The sequence below is a fragment of the Gymnoscopelus braueri genome, assembly GCF_963280865.1.
Source record: "Gymnoscopelus braueri genome assembly, chromosome: 1".
Taxonomy (NCBI): Eukaryota; Metazoa; Chordata; class Actinopteri; order Myctophiformes; family Myctophidae; genus Gymnoscopelus; species Gymnoscopelus braueri.
Genome location: NC_137603.1, coordinates 10649918 through 10673801, shown reverse-complemented (window position 1 = coordinate 10673801; position 23884 = coordinate 10649918). Strand labels below are relative to the sequence as shown.

Genomic DNA, 23884 nt, shown 5'->3' with positions numbered 1-23884 from the left:
CTGGGGTTCTCTCTCAGTGAAAGCGAGGAATTTCAGAGCCTGGAGGGAGGCGTTCATTGTTAAGACAACCGCCTCACCACTTGTGTAAATTCAGTGACTCAGAGGCATCTGCGTTTAAGGCTGGCACCGCTGTTGTGGTCCACCCAAAAAAATATATATAAAATGCTGTATACTGGTACTGAGTGTAACCCAGTGATGATAAAAAACACTCTTAAAGTCTTAGGCTGTGGTTACATTTCAACTGCAACTTCTGTGATCAGATGTGTCAGATCATAACTTGTGTCCACACTTGACACTTCAGTGCAACATCCCTGTTCAGACTTTATTCTTTTATATATATATATTTTTTAAAATTTATTCTTGGGGGCATTTCTGCCTTTATTCAATAGAACAGAAAAGAGATCCAAGAAAATGGAGAAAGAGTCAGAGCCAGGAGATGCCACGCAGCAAATCCCCCGCCAGGCTCAGGAATCAAACCCGGGAATTCAGAATCCCAATAAGACACTGGTGTTTAAAAACCTGAAACTTGTATTGACAGGAAAGAGGGAGAGGAGAAAATGCTATAATCAGCTGGGGCAGTGTGGGCGGGGCATCATGGACACTGTGGCCTCACGGCATGTATGTTGTTGAAGGGCAGAAGGCCAAACAGAGGGGCCAAGAAGGCCATGGCCCCTCTGTTTGGCCTTCTTGGCCTCTATGAAATTCCTGCCCTGCATGAGGTGAAGATACGATTGAAAATATGTGACATGTTCCTTTAATGCTTAAGGCCACATACTGTAATTGTACATAAATACATACTCTTTTAGTCACTTAACTGCCTGGGAATGAGACCGTTGTAACTTTGTAATTTAATAAAACATTTGAATGACTTTCACTCATTAGAATATATTAGGTCCCATGAACGTGGGACCTAATGTAACTTGGGGTCCCAAACTGCTGGTTGACATAAACACCTCTCAGAGAGTGAAGGAATGTTTGTAATACAACTATCAGACCTGTTGTAATTAATGGACACACACACACACACACACGCACACACACACACACACACACACACACACACACACACACACACACACACACACACACACACACACACACACACACACACACACACACACACACACACACACACACACACACTAGATTAAATGACCCAAATACACTTTGTTAAGACTATGACACAAACTTTATTAATAACCATATTCATTACATGTGACTACAGGAACTTAATGCATTTATCATAATGACCACATCAAAGCAGAAGGCTACAAGGTCGATGCGACCAGTGTTTCACATACTGTAGTAGTTGGTTGGTTGGTTTCTATGTAATCATCCTCATTCTGTTATGTTACTCTGTCCTCAATGTTTGCAGTTATAACAGATACTGACAGACATTTGGGGTTTTGATATATATATCAGGAAATGTGAGAAGAGAAAAATCAACACAAACTGCTGGAGATATTGTCAAACTAGGTCAGGTTTTTGTGTCACCTACATGCTAATGCCTTTTCTAAAAGGAGCTTTCAGCAGTTGTACAGTCTATTAATCCTCACGATATCGAGATAGGACATGCCCTGTCTCTGGCCGATCTGCACGGTGGAGTCTGGGATGGGGGTGATGCTGTCTTTGCCGTACTGGATAGAGAAGGCCGTTCTACCATAGTGCATGATGGAGGAATAGTCATAGGGGGTGCCCAGGTTGTTGGTGTACTGCCTGTAGAAGTTGTAGGCATTGTTGGGGTTGATGTTGTCCCAGTTGATGCGGACGTACTGGTCACGGTCGCTCCTGGTCTGCTCGTGCTGGAAACCCAGGGCGTGGTTGATCTCGTGCTGGATGATGCCGTGGTACACGCAGCCATTACGCTTGAGAGAGAGCACTTGCTTGCCTCCGACTCTGCCCAGAGAAGAGTAGCAGCCATCTTTGTTCTCGATGCTGATGTAGTCGCGCTCGTTCTTCTGACGTGGCTCAAAGCGGATGCAGGTGCTGACGTGGAAGGACCACATGGCGTATTGGATCCGGTATACCTCCCACGGTGTGAATTCACTGCTCATTGTGTAGGGGATCGTCACGAAGCCACCGGCGTCTTTCTTCCACAGGCAGTTGGAATAAAAACAGTACATGGCGTTTCTGGTTCTGGGAACGAGCAGGTCTCCCTCCAGCAGCATCTCTCTGGAGCCGTTGTTGGAGGACAGAATCCTGGTGCTGATGTCGACCGCCTGGTGGTCGTCTGTCTGGACTTCTGATCCACTTCCTTCTTCCAGGATGGGATGGGCCCAGGAGAGACCCAGCAGTAGCAGGAGGCTGAAAAGGAGCTTCATCTTCACGCTCTGTCTGGGGGCTCCTTAGTCTCTGATGGTGCTGGAGATGCTTTGGAGAGGGTGCTTGGAGCTTGGTGACTGAGTCTACAGAGTCCTTAGCCTTTATACTGACCTGCATAGGTGTGTCTGCTGGAGGATTAAGGGTTGTGTCCGACCCCTGAAGCCTAAACAAACTGTGAAGGGAGGATTCCTCAGACCAACCTGCTGTTTCAACAGTGTCTGTATTCCTCAGTCATTAAAGGGACATCAACTATTGGTTAATATCAAATCAAATCACATTTACAACAATCGAAATTGACCAAAGTGCTGTTCAGAGACAAAAAACATCAACGAGAAAGCATGCAAGTGCAACAACAACAAAGTCACACAAAGTCACATACCACAAGCAGATCAAGACATGCACTTAGGTGTGATTAAAAGCTAAAGAATAAAAGTGTTTTTCAAGAAGGGATTTAAAAGCCTCGATAGCATTAGCACTTCTAATATAGAAGGGCAGGATGTTCCAAAGCTTAGGAGCGGCAGCAGCAAAGGCACGGTCACCCCTACTCCTCAGGATGGGAATAGAATGGGGAAACATTTTAATTTGCCATGGCTGGGGTTATGAAGATGATCATGAATCGGGCTTTCACCAACCACTAGTCGACCTTGTTGGTACTAGTCGAATAGTTGTTTTTAAAAAAAATCAACTATTTTTTTTGCATTGTTTTAATGCCTTTACTATTATTAATATCCTCCTGCCTTAATTTTTTTTATCAAAAGGGGGACAAAAGTATGCCCAAAAATAGCCTATTATTGGGCAATAACCCCCTTTTGAGGATCCTTGGAGACGCTGCTGTGCTGCTGTGCTGCTGTGCCAGAAGCGCTTCCCTTAAAATGGCATAAAAATAAAGGCAAGAGGATAATAATAATAGTAATGGCATTAAAATAATGGCAAAAACTCGACTAGTCGACTACCACTGGGTCAAATTAGTCGACCAGTAAAAATCTCTAGTCGTGAAAGCCCTACTGCTACACTGTGCTACTGCAGTATATCCATGGCACTTTTTGGTCAGAATTGTAATTCAACAAATTTCAACTCTTGTTAATAGTTTAGTGTGTGTGTGGTGGTGGTGGTGGTGGGAGGGGGAGCAGTTCTCCTGCCCTTTTGGTCTCAGCATCACAGGTGTTCCCTGACTAGGCGGGTGACCTTTTTAAAATTTCCCCCTGCCCATAGAGAACTATATAGGCCTATTACAGCTAATTCGGTTTCTCCAAACCGCTTTGCAATGTGCATTACATTCTCCCATTCGTACACCAATGGCAAAGGAAACCATGCAAGTCACCAACCTGCTCATCATCTTGCTCAAAGACTCTTCGACATGCAGCCACGAGTAGCCAGGGATTGAATCGGGAACCTTCCGATTCCAAGAAGGCCTCTCTACCCACTGACACTGTATGTGTCTAACACTGCTGTTAGAAAACAGCACACAATAGCGCACAGAATAGCACACACACGCGCACACACACACACACGCACATGCACACACACACACACACACACACACACACGTGCGTGCGCGCAATATGGCTATATGTAGATAGAGACACCTCTATATTCAAAGTTGAATGTCCCTAAACATTTAGGAACAGGAATCTACAATATCCGACTCAAAAATATTCATAACCATGAGACACTGCAGTACAAGAAAAACACAGACTGTGACCTTGATGGTAACCCTTTTAGTTTGTGTATTTACAAAATATGTTTTGTATTTGTGGAAGGTGTTTTATATTTACAGATGAACTATTTACATACACATTTACACATTGTCAATCTGTTCACACAAATACTTATTGATTGATTGATTGAATATTTTATTAGGCAAAAATGTAAAACAGCACAGTTACATTTAAAATACTTTGTCTAACAGGTCCGTTCATAAAAGTCCTTGCGGACTTGTTTCCAATGAGGGCCTTATGAGACAAGTCTATCTCCATAAAGTTAACTACAGTCAGTGGTGGAAAAAGTACTATATTTATTTACTTAGTAAAAGTATCAATACTACAATATAGAAATACTCCTTTACAAGTAAAAGTCCGGAATTCAAAATGTACAAAAGTATTGGCATCAAAATGTACTTAAAGTACCAAAAGTAAAAGTACTCATTATGCAGAATGTCCCATTTCAAGTTTTCAAATGTATAACAATCTTTTGAAAATAGCAGATCTACAAGTTCACAATGCGTCGCACTTGTAGATCGGCTATTTTCAAATGGCCAAAATTTATATAGGGCTGAAGTGGTTAATGCATGTTTTGTAATAACAATAAAAATAGACAAAGTAACTATAACTAAAGTTTTCAAATAATTGTAGTGGAGTAAAAGTACAATATTTGCCTCTTAGATGTAGTGGAGTAGAAGTAAAAGTACTGAAAATTGGAAATACTCCAGTAAAGTAGAAATACCTCAAAATTGTACTTAAGTACAGTACTTGAGTAAATGTACTTAGTTACTTTACACCACTGCTACAGTGCTACAGGAACATTACAAACTACTTCTCTAGCTGGGTCTCTCAGTGGATGTCGCTCTTCACTCAAAGCAAAAGTGCCCTACATAGTAAAATCTACAGTATTAATTTATCCATTTGTACCACTGAGCATCTATGGTTCCATTTGGTAACATTTGTACACTCTAAGAGTTGCCTATAGACACTCTAGAGTTTGCTATAAAGAAATGATAAATATGATGTTTGCACAGCTTTGAGTGTCCAGAGGCTGCCTTTTATTGTTCATTTGGTTTCCTTCTGGCTCCAGCATCTCACCCAGGTCTGACAGATGAGCAGTGTTTTTCTCATTAACCACATGAACCCTAGCGTTCCTATTCTGAATCTAGAGTGAACATTATATACGAAATAGCCGATCTACAAGCTCACAACACCTCACAATGCGTTACCTTGTAACTCGTGAGCTTGCATCTGCTATTTTCATTCGCCCCAGAATAACAATGTTAGGGTTCACTTAATGAGGTCAGTAATAAGTAATTACTAATTATATCATAATGACTGTTGACTATTTTTAGATAACATGGGGTACATAGATATGCATTATATAGTTGTCTGTTTGGATTGTGATCATGTGAGACCTCTTCTTATGGTTACCATGTTGAAATCCAAATGTAGTTTCACAATAATTAGAGTTAGCTGATCATCTGAAATGTACATGTAAACCTGATTGTGTTCATGTTTCCCGCCCGCTTAATCAATGCTAGTTTTCCCTTTAATTCCCTTTAATACAGACAACTGTTGAAACAGCAGGTTGGTCTGAGGAATCCTCCCTTCACAGTTTGTTTAGGCTTCAGGGGTCTGGACACAACCCTTAATCCTCCAGCAGACACACCTATGCAGGTCAGTATAAAGGCTATAGGACTCTGTAGACTCGGTCACCAAGCTCCAAGCACCCTCTCCAAAGCATCTCCAGCACCATCAGAGACTAAGGAGCCCCCAGACAGAGCGTGAAGATGAAGCTCCTTTTCAGCCTCCTGCTACTGCTGGGTCTCTCCTGGGCCCATCCCATCCTGGAAGAAGGAAGTGGATCAGAAGTCCAGACAGACGACCACCAGGCGGTCGACATCAGCACCATGATTCTGTCCTCCAACAACGGCTCCAGAGAGATGCTGCTGGAGGGAGACCTGCTCGTTCCCAGAACCAGAAACGCCATGTACTGTTTTTATTCCAACTGCCTGTGGAAGAAAGACGCCGGTGGCTTCGTGACGATCCCCTACACGATGAGCAGTGAATTCACACCATGGGAGGTATACCGGATCCAATACGCCATGCAGTCCTTCCACGACAGCACCTGCATCCGCTTTGAGCCGCGTCAGAACGAGCGCGACTACATCAGCATCGAGAACAAAGATGGCTGCTACTCTTCTCTGGGCAGAGTCGGAGGCAAGCAAGTGCTCTCTCTCAAGCGTAATGGCTGCGTGTACCACGGCATCATCCAGCACGAGATCAACCATGCCCTGGGTTTCCAGCACGAGCAGACCAGAAGCGACCGTGACCAGTACGTCCGCATCAACTGGGACAACATCAACCCCAACAATGCCTACAACTTCTACAGGCAGTACACCAACAACCTGGGCACCCCCTATGACTATTCCTCCATCATGCACTATGGTAGAACGGCCTTCTCTATCCAGTACGGCAAAGACAGCATCACCCCCATCCCAGACTCCACCGTGCAGATCGGCCAGAGACAGGGCATGTCCTATCTCGATATCGTGAGGATTAATAGACTGTACAACTGCTGAAAGTTCCTGTAGTCACATGTAATGAATATGGTTATTAATAAAGTTTGTGTCATAGTCTTAACAAAGTGTATTTGGGTCATTTAATCTAGTGTGTGTGTGTGTGTGTGTGTGTGTGTGTGTGTGTGTGTGTGTGTGTGTGTGTGTGTGTGTGTGTGTGTGTGTGTGTGTGTGTGTGTGTGTGTGTGTGTGTGTGTGTGTGTGTGTGTGTGTGTGTGTGTGTCCGTCCGTCCATTAATTACAACAGGTCTGATAGTTGTATTACAAACATTCCTTCACTCTCTGAGGTGTTTATGTCAACCAGCAGTTTGGGACCCCAAGTTACATTAGGTCCCACGTTCATGGGACCTAATATATTCTAATGAGTGAAAGTCATTCAAATGTTTTATTAAATTACAAAGTTACAACGGTCTCATTCCCAGGCAGTTAAGTGACTAAAAGAGTATGTATTTATGTACAGTTACAGTATGTGGCGTTAAGCATTAAAGGAACATGTCACATATTTTCAATCGTATCTTCACCTCATGCAGGGCAGGAATTTCATAGAGGCCAAGAAGGCCATGGCCCCTCTGTTTGGCCTTCTGCCCTTCAACAACATGTATGCCCTGAGGCCACAGTGTCCATGATGCCCCGCCCACACTGCCCCAGCCTATTTAGCATTTTCTCCTCTGCCTCTTTCCTGTCAATACAAGTTTCCATTTTATTTTTCATTTTAATTTTTCACAAAGTATACCCCCCACATCCCTCCCTCCTCCCCACATACAAACCCACATACATAAAGACAGCACAGATACAAATAATCAAAACATAATAAAAATAAAGGTACAAAAAAGAAAGAAAAGGAACATCAAGAAGAGACAAATCTGTTGTAAAAACATTAAGTAGCTTCGAGAAATAATAGATCTAGACCGAGATAGCTGTAGATAACAACCTATACCATCTCTGATACAGGTTGAGGTAGGGACAACGTTTCCATATAGTCCAAATAAGGTTGCCAAATCTTCAAAAACGTGTCAAACGCATTTCTTAAACTATAAGTAATCTTCTCAAGAGGGACACAACTGTTCATTTCTGAGAACCATCTCGCAATGCTTGGGATTCTGAATTCCCGGGTTTGATTCCTGAGCCTTGCGGGGGATTTGCTGCGTGGCATCTCCTGGCTCTGACTCTTTCTCCATTTTCTTGGATCCCTCCACTGTTCTATTGAATAAAGGCAGAAAAGATTTTTAAAAAAAATATATATATACAAAAATTAAGTCTGAACAGGGATGTTGCACTGAAGTGTCAAGTGTGGACACAAGTTATGATCTGACACATCTGATCACAGAAGTTGCAGTTGAAATGTAACCACAGCCTAAGACTTGAAGTGTTTTTTTTATCATCACTGGGTTACACTCAGTACCAGTATACAGCAGTTTATATTTTTTTTTGGGTGGACTACTACAGCGGTGCCAGCCTTAAACGCAGATGCCTCTGAGTCACTGAATTTACACAAGTGGTGAGGCGGTTGGCTTAACAATGAACGCCTCCCTCCAGTCTCTTCAATTCCTCGCTTTCACTGAGAGAGAACCCCAGAGAACACTCACTGCTACCCTCTCTGAACCCTACAACTAAAGCACTTTAGTCATAGTACAGGTTTACTTATCACACAAATTCCACGTGGAATTTCTGATTTTCTCATCTTAATTTTCTCAAATTAAGTCATAGGCCTACTCCTGAAGATCTTCTGTTTTGTGGTTTGGTGATACTGGTGGTCACATCAAGTGCGTTCTAATAATACAAATCCCAGAGTTCCATCCCCGTTAGCAAACGTTGTATTTGGACTAAAGCACTGTGTGGCTTAGACCCACACACACACACACACACACACACACACACACACACACACACACACACACACACACACACACACACACACACACACACACACACACACACACACACACACACACCCACACCCACACCCACCCACACACACACACACACCCACACCCTACCTCCTATACCATGCGTTTCTTCCCTTCCATCACTCAGCTCTCTCCTCATTGGGTGTTCAGGGTGTAAACACCTGTGGCTGATGCGTTCTTTCCTGCTTTCAGCCTGTAACCACCCAGTAACAATCTCCAGATGGTATGAGCTATGAGCTAATGCCACAGGAAACAGAGCTATGATGACTGTACTGGCTGGCTAGCGGGCTTGAGCCTGCATGGTTGACTTGGTGAGTTCCTGGCTGGTTCAGTGGCTGGTTGGCTGGGAGGCTGATTCCTTAATATTTCACCACCTGGATTCCAACCTGTGTCTCCCAAATGAAGAATCAAACATCTACAGTAGGCTACACACTTTAGTAAGTATGGGGTATACACGCATTTAGCATTGCCACAAGGTGCCTTGAGAGCCCAATATCAACCTAATATATTATTCATTCCATAAGCTTCCATCAACTTAAGGCATATTTTTATTTGTTTATTTGTTAGGATCCCCATTAGCTGTGCCCTAAAGCACCGCTAGTCTTCCTGGGGTCCACATATAAAAACAATACATACATTTAAAACATACATTTTAGACAAACTATATAGTCCATTTACAAAATAAGATTTAAGAACACATTTAAGACTAATTAAAATGCATTAAAAACAATCTGGTACATCCTACAACAAACATTTTCCCAGGTGTCTCTTTATTAGCTTTTTGAATAGTGATTTCTGTGTCAGTTTGTTTAGTCTCCCTAGAGGTGGTACTGATAGGTGCAAATCTGTTGTTCAGATCTGGTATCTTATTAGCTATGTCCATGTAGGCCCTATGTTGTTGTCATGCAAATTGCCCCCAGGGACAGATGTACTTTTACCTGTAATACATTGACTTATTTCTACATTTCTTTATTTAAAAAAAATCCATATTTGAAGCAATGTTATGGGGGTTGAACTGTTTCATTGCACTGGCCACTAGAGTACACTCTAACACTGTTGATCATCCAGTAGACTATACTGTTGTTGAACTTGGATGTTCTCTCTCATATTCTAACTACCAGGATTTACAGGAAGAAGAAGCAGGAGTTACCAATTACCATGTCTTCTCCCAGAGAATCTGATTGTTAGCCTAATGAATTCCTGAGGGGACAAACTTGTATGCAACTATGCACACACACACACACGCACACACACGCACGCACGCACGCACACACGCACACTCGCACACACACACACACACACACACACACACACACACACACACACACACACACACACACACACACACACACACACACACACGTATTTCATGTACATTTATGCACTCTACACACATAGATCAACACATACACAGACAAAACACACTTATACACAGACAGATTCACAGATCATGGTTCTATCTCATATTGCTTCAGAAGCCAATGAATCTATAATTAATTGAAAACCAAAACATTTATTTAAGTAGCCGGTTAGCATTTTGTTACCTTCAATCAAATTAATTATAGTGGTCGTCTTACCAGAAAATGTCAAAGACAACACTTACATTGTGTAACATGCTACACTGAAACACAAAGTAAGTGATCACGGACAGAATTGGAGGCAGAAAAAAGTTGCTGTGACGGGCTCAACAGTTGGACAGACGGCAGCCAGGTTTCAATTTAACAAGGTTCCTTTATCATACAGGATCACACGCTGCTTGCCATGCTGTGGTACTACATCTCAAGGTCCTGTAGCTACATATTAACTTCACAGGGGAGAGCAGATGGTAACTCTTCTGTCCGGACAGTGGCTCTCCCTGAATGTTTGTGGAGATGACTGATTGTCTCCGCCAGGCCGAAGGCATGATGTATTCTTACTGTCTTAATGTGGCTGTTGAAATTCAGGTGTGAGTCCATGACTACACAAAGATGTCTGCCTTGGGTTGTGGTTTTAAAGCAGAGCACAAACTTTTAATCATTCTTCTTTGGTTCCTAAAACAAATCAGTTTTGTATTTGTTTAATTAAAGAAAAATCTGGCACATCCAATCATTGATATGTTCACTGCATTTACTCACGTATATGCATTTACTACAGTGCTTGTACTGGACCATAATGTCCTAGTGATATGGTTATGTAAATTTGTGTCATCTGCATACGGTAGTTATGGCAACATATTTTGTTGTTGTCCTGAGAAATTGGGAGCACTGTAGATGTTGAGCAGTAGAGGCCACAGGATGGAGTGCATTTTGCAGTTTGTCTAACAGTCTACTCACTTAGACACCTACATCTAAGGCCTTTCCTTCCTTCCTTCCTTCCTTCCTTCCTTCATGTGGAGAAATTCACAGGGAGTGCGAAATTTATGCGATGTGCCTTATTAAAATGCGTCCCACTGAAAATGCTATCCAACGAGTGCTAATATGCTGCATTATAATTTTAAAACCTTTCCTTTGTAGTCCTGAGTTTCATCAGAGGCTGGGAGTGATGAAACGATTGTGACACTCTGTTAGTGATTCAAGTTAAGATCAGAGAGCAGAGGCATGTACACTCCACTCGCTTACAGCACAACACAGCACAGTCAACTGAGGGTATTAAAATGTATAACATTATTGAATATGAAGAAACAATGAATACAATTCATTTTAGTCTACTCCCATTGTTGAGCAATGGTGGTTGGTGAATTTTGTTCTTGAGATTAGCTGTAATATTTTGATAGGATACGTATTGTGTGTGTGTGTGTGTGTGTGTGTGTGTGTGTGTGTGTGTGTGTGTGTGTGTGTGTGTGTGTGTGTGTGTGTGTGTGTGTGTGTTTGCATCTAGAAGTTTCAGATATTGGTCTGCACACAGCAGTGCATGGAAGGGCATTGTAATATACCCTATCTGTTTGTGTTTGTTAGGGAGATAACTTGAAAACAAACAGGCACACATACATTTGGTGGGAATATGATTGGTATAGGCTGCCCCAAGAGGGTATTCACTTTTCAATTGATATAAAAATCGACAAACGTAGAACAAGAAATGTTTGTGCAGCCAAGGTTTTCACCTCTAATTGTTTATTTTGCCAGAGAGCGATTTTGTCTTTTAAGTGATCTTTAGTAGCCAAAACCCTTTTCCTCATTTTGCACTTCAGCATTACACTATACGCTACATGTTCAAGGTTAATGGTTCCACACCTTGCACGGCTGTGTGTTAAGTTCAATATCCGGAAAAGAAGGTTGGTTTGCTACATGATGCCAGGTGGTGAACAGAGTCCAGCTGCAGCTGTATCACCGTCAGGGAAAATAATGATCAGATACAGTGGTGGAAAAAGTACTCACATTTTTTACTTGAGTAAAAGTACCAATACTGCAATGTAGAAATACTCTGTTACAAATAAAAGTCAGGAATAAAAAATTTACTTGAGTAAAAGTACAAAAGAATTGATATCAAAATGTACTTTAAGTACCCAAAGTAAAAGTACTAAAATGTTTGAAAATAGCAGATCTACAAGCTCACAACGCGTCGCGATGCGACGCGTTGTGAGCTTGTAGATCGGCTATTTTCAAATAGCCTATGTATACAATAGGGCTAAAGTGGTTAATGTATGTTTTATAATATGATAATTGACAATTGCAAAGTAACTAGTAACTAAAGTTTTCTAATAATTGTAGTGGAGTAAAAGTACAATATTTGCCTCTGAGATGTAGTGGAGTAGAAGTAAAAGTACTGACAATGGGAAATACTCGAGTAAAGTGAGAATTCCTCAAAATTGTACTTAAGTACAGTACTTGAGTAAATGTACTTAGTTACTTTACACCACTGACAGATATCAGAAGACACCGGACAACCAGACTGTATAGACAAGATGGAGTGACCCACCATCATCCATCAACTGCCGTTTGTCTCATTCATTTTGTTTTTAAGATTTATAAACACTAAAGATAATCTGCCTAATTGTTGGCTCTTGAATTTGTCAGTGTGGCATTTTTATGCTCACTTCTTGTGTCATTAGAAAAACGCGGTTGACTGGAAAGTGTTACAACTTGTTTTTAGACAAGACAAGTTGAATTGAATGCTCTCCAATTCATTTATGGAATGCTTTTTAACTTCCCGCAATTCCTGCAAGCAGCTGGTGGTCTTCATAGACCGGGGAGTGGGTTTGAATCTTCATTGCACATCCGTCTTAGCTCAATTATTTAACAACTCCTCTGCATGCATTATTGAGGTTGTAAATTGTCTCGTGTTGTGAAATGATCTAGCAGAATATTCCCCGATCCCCACCCCTCTCACATGGACCAATTCCCCTCTGAAAAATGGAATCCTCAAATGCTAAACGGAGTTGAACAATTTGTGGTGTCAGGAGAGGTACAAAATATATAGTTTATTTTTTTTACTTAAGTGCTTTACATACTTGTTGTTTTTTACATACTGTACGCTCATTTGAATATTAAAATGAAGGGGGGTGTGTTTGCTCTGTTTTCTTAGAAACAACACTAGGGAGTGGATTGTTGTTTTGACTTCCAGTGATTTGACTTCCGGCGAAGTGGGGGCATTTTTATGCTTTATTTATACTCAGTTGTACTGTACAGTATGATGGTATCACGCGGTGAAAATAGCCGCTCTACAAGCTATTTTCGCCATGAGACACAACTGTATGACAAAGTATAAATCAGGCTTAGAAAGATGACCATTTGAACGAGGCAGATAGGCAGGCAACACTGAACGAGACTGAATGAGTCTCTGTCTGTGAACAAAATAACAAATATAATAGAAAAAATAACAGACTGGTAGTATTTCATTGGTGAGGTTTGGAAACTTGGTGAGGTTTAGTACTTCGGAACTACCAATCAGCAGTATAGAAAGTTGAATTAAATGATGCGAAGCCTGCGGAGCTAGTTCAGGCAGGCAACTCAAGGCAGCGTGCCAAACCCTGATCAGGTGATCAGTCACATGCACTCTTCTTCACCTAATTAGGGCGGGCTATTTAAACCTCCCAGCCTATACCTAATCATTCCTTTGCCTCCTCGCTGCTCGCTGTGCTGCCACTGCTGTCCATTGCCTGCTGTCTGCTGCTGCCCGATGACGTTTTGCAATCCCACCGCCTCGACAGCATCCACCTGTGAACTCTGTTTCTATGATACTATCCTTTGGGGTCTTAATTAATTCCCTGTAATTCTATTTGGCATATCACTTTGTAAAACTAAAATTGTCTTCAAACATAATAAGGACTGTAACATATGGTAACAACAAACATTTGCCAACATAAGTAACAAACAATGTATACAATTATACAAACAAGGCTTATACATTTTACACATAACAAACAATGCAATGTCTAGTAGTCCACAACAGCAAACACATACCTTTGTGCATCCACGCACAGCAAAAGAATAAAAGGTACTGTTGCACAAGGTAAACTGAGAGAGAGAGAGAGAGAGAGAGAGAGAGAGAGAGAGAGAGAGAGAGAGAGAGAGAGAGAGAGAGAGAGAGAGAGAGAGAGAGAGAGAGAGAGAGAGAGAGAGAGAGAGAGAGAGAGAGAGAGAGAGAGAGAGAGAGAGACAAACTCCCAGCCAGGTAAAACTATAACAGAACCAAACACAATTAGTAACAGCTGGTATAAATAGCTTAATTAAATGAGGAGCACCTGTGATCAGAGTGAACTAGTATGAATCAATAATCGATCAGGTAAGGTCGCTGTGACCTTGAGGCTATAAACACAATCATTAGGTAAGGTCAGTGTGGCCTTTCTAACAACTTAATTATATTTTTTTCATGCTTACAGGGAATGAATAGAGACAGAGCCTTGATGCCAAACTATATGCTTCAGATATCTACGCTTACATTTTATGCTCAATAAACATATTTCATTAAATCCAATAGTTGTCTGACTGAAATTCAGTCTACACCTCCCTTCTGTCATTCCTCACTCTCACTGAGACTTGGATATCCCCAGTGAAAACTGCAAACCCTGCCACCCTCTCAGAACCCTACAACTGTACCTTAATAAACTAAAAAGGAACCTTTTGTTTCTTCTTATTTTAAGAATCCAAAATGTCTTATTGGTGCCCATAGATATATTAGAAATAAGAAATCTAATGGATATTTACGGTACCTGTTGATGGTAGCCTATACAGAAGCTATGATGCATGGTTCTGGTCTGGATCTAGAATATATACTGTATGCCGGTATTGATTTAGGATTAAGACACTTCCTTTTTCCTCTCAGCTTCACTGTCTGTCTGTCTCTCCTACACAGTCTCTCTCTCAGTTTTCCTACCATCCGTCTCTCATAACCTTTCGCCTCTCAGATTTCCAACCATCTCGCTGTCTCCCTTATCTTTCCTATCACCCATCTCTCCGATAGAGCGTCGCAGTTCCCGCCCACTTCCTGTTTTTTTTGGTGCCGGAAGAAAAAACTCAATTGCATTTTTCCATTGACATTTCCAAAAATATTTATATCTATTAATTTAAGCCTCGAATCAAGCCATCATGACATGACATGAATCATGACCATAAACGTTTGATTCTGTGATTTTTTTTTTGTGTTGAAAACGGCAAAACAAAGGGTATTTATTAAATATAGTATATCATATAATTAAATATAAAATAAAAAAAAATCACAGAAAAAAACATGGGCGGGAACTGCAACACTCTATAGTGCGTGCCAACGTCTTGTCACCACGGGGGGCGTGGCATAGTAGCTGCATACATACTTGTGGGGGGCAATGTTAAGTCAACCTGTTTATACCCCACAAAGATGTGCGCCGCTACCAAATGACATGTACATGTTGACGCCCCCTTCAGGATTTTTGGCACGCACTATACTGTCTCCCTCTCAGTTTTCCTATAATGTGTTTCTCTGTCTCTCTCCCAGTTTTCCTACTGTCTGTATCTCTAAAGGTCCTTTCACATGGCAAGCGGCCAACGCGCCTATGTAATTCATTTTCAATGAGAGGCGGGCGATTATTTGGGACGCGTGGAGAAGTTGAGGGGCGGTGAGGCGTGCGGGCGCGGCCCCGTGAAATTCTCGCGCGCATGCTCGTTTGTGCACGCGCGCGCGGGCGGCAATAGCTGGATTGTGATGAGCTTTTCTTTTCACCGCACCGCGCAGGAGGAAAAAAACAACAATGATCACCGCTGATCCGAGTGGTACCGCCCGCGTGAACCGCTTGCACAAACGAGCGTGCGCGCGAAAGTTTCGGGACCGCGCCCGCTCGCCTCACCGCCCCTCAACTTCTCTGCATGTCCCAAATAATCGCCCGCCTCTCATTGAAAATGAATTACATAGGCACGTTGGCCGCTTGCCGTGTGAAAGGACCTTTGGCTTTCTTACCGTCTGTCTCTCCTACGCTGTCTCCCTCTCAGCTTTCCTGCATGAAAAGTGCAGAGGGAATTAACTGCCTGCTCTGCTTTTTGTGATTTTTAATAAAAAGCTAAAACACAACATATATCCTATGCTTACATACAGTATCATGCCCACATGTTGCATAGGTTTGACAATCATTATTAATATACAGTACAGCAAACCCCACCAATGGACCCTAGCTTAGAGTGCAGGCTGTAGAAAGAGCACCACCATTTACTGTAGGCTACCTCCACTCTGAAGACCCTCTCAGAGACTGTTAATAAAATTAGGATTCCAATATGACTCCCAACGCTTAGCCAGCTCAAGTTGAAGTCAGGCTGCCATTCCAAGTAAATTGCACTTAATTCAAACATCCTGGTTTTGCATTTCCTTTTCCTTCAGCAGTGTAGGGCCACAGAATTCCAAATTGAAGTACAGGGGGGTGGGAGGAAAAGAAAAGAAGCTTAGCATATAACCCTCCTCAAGACGTATGTATATACAGACCCACCCCCACCCAACACCAGAACACTTCCCATGGACTGAAACATAGAATATTTCCTATTTAATTATCTTAATTTTTTCACTCTCACTGAAATTGTATTGTGTTCTGCGTTGCCTGCAATGCCATAGAACTAATGTTAACAACATAAACAACAATGTTGTTAACAACAAAATATGTATATGTGTACTATATACTGTATATTCTCTCTCTCTCTCTCTCACACACGCACGCACGCACGCACGCACGCACGCACGCACGCACGCATGCACGCACAAAGTGTGTACTATATACTAAGTTGTGGCGTTGTCTGGGGCAGGCATGCACTATATGCCCATGGACTGGACATGCCCGACGTCAGCACAAACCGGCAAATATACCCATATATTTATTTCATTTCAAAATTTGATTGGAGGATAAACCCCTTGAGATGCATCATCTAGTTTTCGAGGGGGTCCTCAGGCACAACACACAAAGAATTACAAGAAACAATCACACAACAATCAACAATAACATCGACAAAACATACACATGAGGGCTCTCACACCGTCCCAGACCATTCTACATCTGTTACACAAAGCAGAGGCATGGAAGTATAGCCACCAAAGTATCTAGGATTTAAGTGGATAACTTGTGGATCAAATGCTGTTTAGACTGCATGAGCACATTGCCTTATGTTGTAATTTCATTGCACCTGCAATTAAAATACTGGATAAAATGTAAATTGCGATCTTCAAATTTTACTCTGGAGTTATGGTATGGAGGTATGCAGGATGTTATCATGCCACGCTGTGACAGAATCATATTATCAGCTTTACAATAGCCTTCCAGGGGGCTTTTAACTGTAGGCTAAAGGGAAACCACTAACTGCTGAAAGTCTTTGTGGCACCAGCAATGGTATGCAGCTCTTTCATTTCATCCGAAGTAATTATAATGATGAAATCCAAAGCAACATTCATAAGCAGAATGGTTCCAAATCTTTTCAAGACTTTGGTTGAGGAAATTAGTGATAGTGGAGATGATGATGAAAGGACAGAGAGTGATATTGTAATATCATTATTAAAAGGTTCAAAAGATGACATTTTGACCAACTGAATAACCTCATCAGCCACCTACTCTTACACTTACTCGTATAGTCCTGGCTACAATGACAGTGAAATGATCATATTATGTACAATTACAATTTAGGCATTTACTGCAGACACTCTTATCCAGGATGTTCAGTTATTAGATTTGTTATCATATTCAATTGATTGATAAATCAGACCGAACAATTAATAGTTTTTAATTGGTATAGAATATATACGTACACATATACATATTAATATATACATTCAGACCATTTACCACAATTCATTGATACTGTGAGATTATCTGCCTTTCAATCCACATGGGATTACTAGTCCAGGGGCCAACACTGATATTTTCACAAATTGGTACCACCTAAGGTGACCGTAAAGTTTTTGTATTTTTGTTTTCCTACATGTCTCTAGTTTATATTTTGGTATGATAGCCCTTCCAATCTTGTAGCTTAATGGCAGTTATCACTACCTACCGGCTAATGTATCCGGTAGGAGACACAAAGTAGAATCTTTGTGTCTCCTACCCCGGGCATCAAATTATTGCGACAAAAACCAAAATATATCCATGTATTCAAGGCTTCATGGGGTGTGCAATTGATAACTTCTCAGATTTTTGGTGTTTGCAAAAAGACTGCTTTCCATAAGCTTGTAAAAGTTGACCCTCCTTCGGTCTAGGGTGGTCATAGCTGAATGGGTAGAGAGTCCCCCTGGAAAACTTAAAGAAGGAGTTCACCCAAAAAAGTATTTATTTTCTATCAATTGCAATTGTCTATCAATTGCAATTGTCTCCTACCGGATACATTAGCCGGTAGGTAGTGATAACTGCCATTAAGCTACAAGATTGGAAGGGCTATCATACCAAAATATAAACTAGAGACATGTAGGAAGACAAAAATACAAAAACTTTACGGTCACCTTAGGTGGTACCAAAATATGGCTTGGCCCCTGGACTATACAGGAACATATGCACGAAGAGCCACATGTGATATTGTAGGTTGACAAAATGAAACACTACTGAACATAAAGTGTTGCACCAAATTATTAGCTGTGAAACAATTGTAAAACTATTGTATTGAGATTGTGTGTGTGTGTATGTGTGTGTGTGTGTGTGTGTGTGTGTGTGTGTGTGTGTGTGTGTGTGTGTGTGTGTGTGTGTGTGTGTGTGTGTGTGTGTGTGTGTGTGTGTGTGTGTGTGTGTGTGTGTGTGTGTGTGTGTGTACACTGTAGTCACTCATACACTGTACACACAAATCACAGTGTCAGGAAACTTCATTTATTTGATCACCATGTCAGTCAGTATATGAAATATGGCGCAATGTGGTGGTCAAAGCCAGGTTAAGGTCAAGGTCATCTGGTGATGAGCCTACCGTACCAATACAACAGTGGTGGAAAAAGTACTCAAATGTTTTACTTAAGTAAAAGTATAAATACTGCAATGTAGAAGTACTCTGTTACAGGTAAAAGTCAGAAATTCAAAATGTACTTGAGTAAAAGTACAATCAGAATCAGAATCAGAATCAGTTTTATTGTCACATCACAGGTTTACAAGGTAAAAAAGTGGGTGAAATTCGTTTTTGTACATCGTTCCCATCGCAACGTTAATTTCCATAGAAAGAAGAGGGGGGGGGGGGGAGAAGAAGAGGGGTGGGGGGCAAGTGGGAAGGAGATCAAAACAAGAGAGCAACAGAAGGCCAGACAAGTTATCTACATATTTAAAAAAGTATTGGTATCCAAATGTAGCCTACTACCAAAAGTAAAAGTACTAAAATGTTTGAAAATAGCCGATCTACAAGCTCACAACGCGTCGCGATGCGACGTGTTGTGAGCTTGTAGATCGGCTATTTTCAAATAACCTATAAAATAGGGATAAAGTGGTTAATGTATGTTTTAGAATGTAATAATTGACATCTGCAAAGTAACTAGTAAAGTAACTACAGTTTTCAAATAATTGTAGTGGAGTAAAAGTACAATATTTGCCTCTGAGATGTAGTGGAGTAGAAGTAAAAGTATAGACAATTGGAAATACTCCAGTAAAGTAAAAGTACCTCAAAACTGTACTTAAGTACAGTACTTGAGTAAATGTACTTAGTTACTTTACACCACTGCAATACAATGTGTTATTTTAACCCTGAGAGCGTACAAAATGTAAAAAACACTTCTCAGAGTTACAATTTGATCAATTAGAGGCAGACAGGGAGAGGGAGACAGGGTAGGAGAGACAGACAGTAGGAAGCTGAGAGGTGGACAGTGTAGGAGAGACAAATAGTAGGAAAGCTGAGAGGGAGACAGTGTGGGAAAGACAGACAGTAGGAAAACTGAGAGTGAGAGATAGACAGAAGGAAAGCTGAGATGGAGACAGGAGAGTAGAGAGCATTTTATTAGACTATAGCCTACACAACACTTAATAGGATGAAAGCAATTTACGCACAGACATATAGCCTACATTTAACACTTTCTCATGCAAAACAATTGCAGTGTGATAATGCTTGTGAGCAATTTGAGTACAATTTGAATAGGCAGTTACACAGTGACAGGTACACATTTTTGTTTATTTTCTATTATTTATTTATTTTCCTATAGGCCTACACCACAGAGCACTGCTCAGCCCCTATAAGTTAATAGTAACTTATAGGGGCCTATAATAGTTATAGGGGGTATAAAATACTAGCATAACATGCATCCTTGAATAGCCTATAAATACTGCTTTATCATTTAATACAATATGGATAACACATTTTCTCAAACTCACTGGTATATATGTAGGTCAATAGAACTCTGGAATGCTCTGCCCCAAAAATCTATCTATCTATCTATCTATCTTATCTACAGTCCATAACAAAATTACTTAAAAAAAACATATCAAGAGATATCTTGCCAAGTAACTTGTCGAGTATGTAACTGTTATTTGTGTATTTGTTTAATTTGACTGGACTGTTGGATTTGCTTTTATAATGTTAATTTGCCTTTTGGTGTTCATTATTTTTTATTTTTTTTACTTTAATTTGTATTTTTAGTTGTACATTTGTATTGTGCTTTGTTCGGGACCCCAGGAAGACTAAAGAGGCTCATTCGTGTGTGGGGATCCTTTAATACAGTGGTTCTCTAACTTTTTCATGTCAAGGAAGGACCCCCTAAATGATATGCATTTGGCCGCGGACCCCCATCTCAAATATTTTGTTCCAGGGACCCCCAGAAGCAAAGATTTGAGTTACAAATGTTTGTTTAATTTTTTTTTATATATTCAAGATCAGATCTTGAATATATATATTCAGATCTACTATGAGCTTGTAGATCTGCTATTTTTGAACAGCCAAAGTATAAAAGGTTAAAGTGGTTAAAATGATCGTGATGCTATATGAACACATTTTGCTGGGGACCCCCTGGAATCCCCCCCCCCCCCCACGGACCCCCCCCGGACCCCACTTTGAGAACCGATGCTTTAATAAACATAAACAGTGTGACACACCTCTACAGCGCTATGGGTGGAGGACTGGAGGAGGTGGAGGACAAATCACTTCTCTCACTCATTCAACACTTCCAACCGGAGCACATCCACAATTCCACATCGTACACATACACACACACACTCACAGCAGCAGAGCAACACACACACACACACACACACACACACACACACACACACACACACACACACACACACACACACACACACACACACACACACTTCACCGGCGTCAACCCGATCGCTTCACTGGCTGCTGTCCGGTTGTCAGTCAGTCAGTCAGTCAGTCAGTCACATTCACTTCACAGTTCAGTCCCATCATGGAGCCTGGAGGAGGTGAAACGGAGGAGGCTATGGAGGAGTCTTCTTCCCCGCAGGAGGATCCTGTGAGCGGCGACCCGGCGGGGAGTATCTCGGAGCCCGCTACACCCGTTACGGAGAGCCCGTCCCCGGCGGTCACTCAGAAGAGAGCTCCCCCGAACAGAGATCACCACCAGCAGCCTGTGGTAAGAAGACAGAGCTGTCCTCCTTCGTCCAGCAAAGGTAAGACAAGGCTGGAGACGCTTTACTTCTTCTTTATAAACAACCTCGAAAGCTACGGGACGAGTTTGTTTTTGTTGCATTGGTCTGATGATGATGATGATCTGATCTGATCTGATCTGTGCAGTGCGTGCATGGATGGATGGATGGATGGATGGATGGATGATCGCATCGCTCCTCTGTATTGACACCACATGAACATTGTTTTTGCAGAGCGAAAACGCATGGTCGTTGTTTATTGTCTTCAGTGCTGAGTCTGACACGGTGGTTGATATTTTGGATATTACCTGTCGTGGAAAAAGTACTATTTTTTTTTACTTGAGTAAAAGTAGCCTACCAATACTGCAATGTAGAAAGAAATAATCTGTTACAAGTAAAAGTCCTGTATATAAAAAATGCACTTGAGTAAAAGTGCAAAGGTATTGGCATCAAAATATGCTCAAAGTACCAAAAGTAAAAGTACTCATTATGCAGAATGTCCTGTTTCAGTTATCATTTGTATAAAATGTACAAAAATAAAACATATTTTGAAAATAGCAGATCTACAAGCTCACAACACGGTTGTGAGCTTGTAGATCTGCTATTTTGTGGCTGAAGTGGTTAATTTATGTTTTGTAATAATAATTCAAATCTACAAAGTAACTAGTAACTGAAGTTTTCAAATAATTGTAGTAAAAGTACAATATTGCCTCTGAGATGTAGTGGGGTAGAGGTAAAAGTACTGAAAATAGGAAATACTCCAGTAAAAGTACCTCAACATTTTACTTAAGTACAGTACTTGAGTAGGCTACATGTACTTAGTTACTTTACACCACTGCTCAAAGCATAAAGTGGTGCATCATGTGCACATGTCTATTCTGTGCATGAGTCAGTCTGACAGCCATACTGTAAATACCAGTTAAAACAGACGTAATGTTATTGCGGGGTTAATGAACCGAGCCACGCCCCCCCTGACATAATCTGTCTGTGTTATATATATATAAACCCAGATAATCAAGTTCACTTTAGACTGCATACACTTGTGGCTCGAGATATTTACAGTAGAGCGTAATAAGCACAGTTTCAAATGATGTCATGGTGTTGTCAGATTTAGCCAGTGGTGGAAAAAGTACTCAAATTCTTTACTTAAGTAAAAGTACCAATACTGCGATATAGAAATACTCTGTTACAAGTAAAAGTCCAGAATTAAAAATGTACTTGAGTAAAAGTACAAAAGTATTGGCATCAAAATGTACTTAAAGTACCAAAAGTAAAAGTACTAAAATATTTGAAAATAGCAGATCTACAAGCTCACAACGCGTCGCGTTGTGAGCTTGTAGATCGGCTATTTTCAAATAGCCTATGTATAAAATAAGGCTAAAGTGGTTAATGTATGCTTTATAATGTAATAATTTATATCTGAAAAGTAACTAGTAACTAAAGTTTTCAAATAATTGTAGTGGAGTAAAAGTATAATATTTGCCTCTGAGATGTAGTGGAGTAGAAGTAAAAGTATTGGAAATTGGAAATACTCAAGTAAAGTACAAATACCTCAAAATTCTACTTAAGTACAGTACTTAAGTAAATGTACATAGTTACTTTCCACCACTGGAAAAGACCCTAGTATAGAGCCCAGAGGGACTCCGGTCAACCATATGGGGTTCTTAAGTGGTTAAAAGACGTAATGCAGTCAGTCCATTGAGGTTCCCAGTGCAGAGTATAGTGTTATGTAACAACTTTACAAAGTGAGGGGGGAAATGTATGCAGTCTGTCGGCGAAAATGAGTTCAAAAGAATCTCCTTTCTTTGGGGGAGCCTGGGGGGAACTTTTTGCCAACAAGACAAGACAGCCAAAACATGACTTACTTGACCAGGAAACAAAAGGATAACACTCATGTCATAGGGAGATGTCTCTATCACTGTGGGTTCCATTTAACTTTGTACTGTGTTAACTGCGTGTTACATAATAACTGACAGAGGCGCAGGTTAATAAGAGGGCACAGTCTGCCAGAGGAACTGAATGGCTGGCAGGCTGACTGACTGTTTTACTGACTGCTGGAAAAGTGGAAACTGACAGCTTTGTACACCTAACCTGCTATCCCACATTCCTACCCGTTCACATCTGTATTTACCAGCAGGATTGATGCAGTGCAGCAGCATTAGCCTATGTCTTTGACTGCAGAAAGTGAATAGAGCACCGAAGTCTGACGTAATTTACACATCATACCTGGTTCGCGGTTTTCCACCCCCGTTCTGAATTCCCATAGACTTGTTTAATATCGCGTCAAATAAGAACTGTGTTCCAAAAATAAACAAATGATCCCGGCGGTTTGACTCTTATGGATATGAAGCATCAACTGACGGTGAGAAAACGATAATGTTACTTCCGCCGAATTAGTTACATTTTCGCCAGAAACAGACTGTATCAAATATAAGTGACTGACTATCATAA

General features: G+C 41.1%; 2 protein-coding genes across 2 annotated transcripts; one reads left to right on the top strand and one right to left on the bottom strand.

Moving 5' to 3' along the window:
* Positions 1 to 1526: 1526 nt before the first annotated feature.
* LOC308082588 (hatching enzyme 1.2-like) lies at positions 1527 to 2321 on the bottom strand (the record flags this gene model as incomplete). The annotated part of the gene is made up of 1 exon (XM_080424419.1): positions 1527 to 2321. The coding sequence occupies one exon, from the start codon at positions 2319 to 2321 to the stop codon at positions 1527 to 1529; it is 795 nt and encodes a 264-aa protein (XP_080280545.1).
* A 3494-nt stretch (positions 2322 to 5815) lies between these two features.
* On the top strand, positions 5816 to 6607 carry LOC308083428 (hatching enzyme 1.2-like; the record flags this gene model as incomplete). The annotated part of the gene is made up of 1 exon (XM_080425743.1): positions 5816 to 6607. The coding sequence occupies one exon, from the start codon at positions 5816 to 5818 to the stop codon at positions 6605 to 6607; it is 792 nt and encodes a 263-aa protein (XP_080281869.1).
* Between the last annotated feature and the right edge of the window lie 17277 nt (positions 6608 to 23884).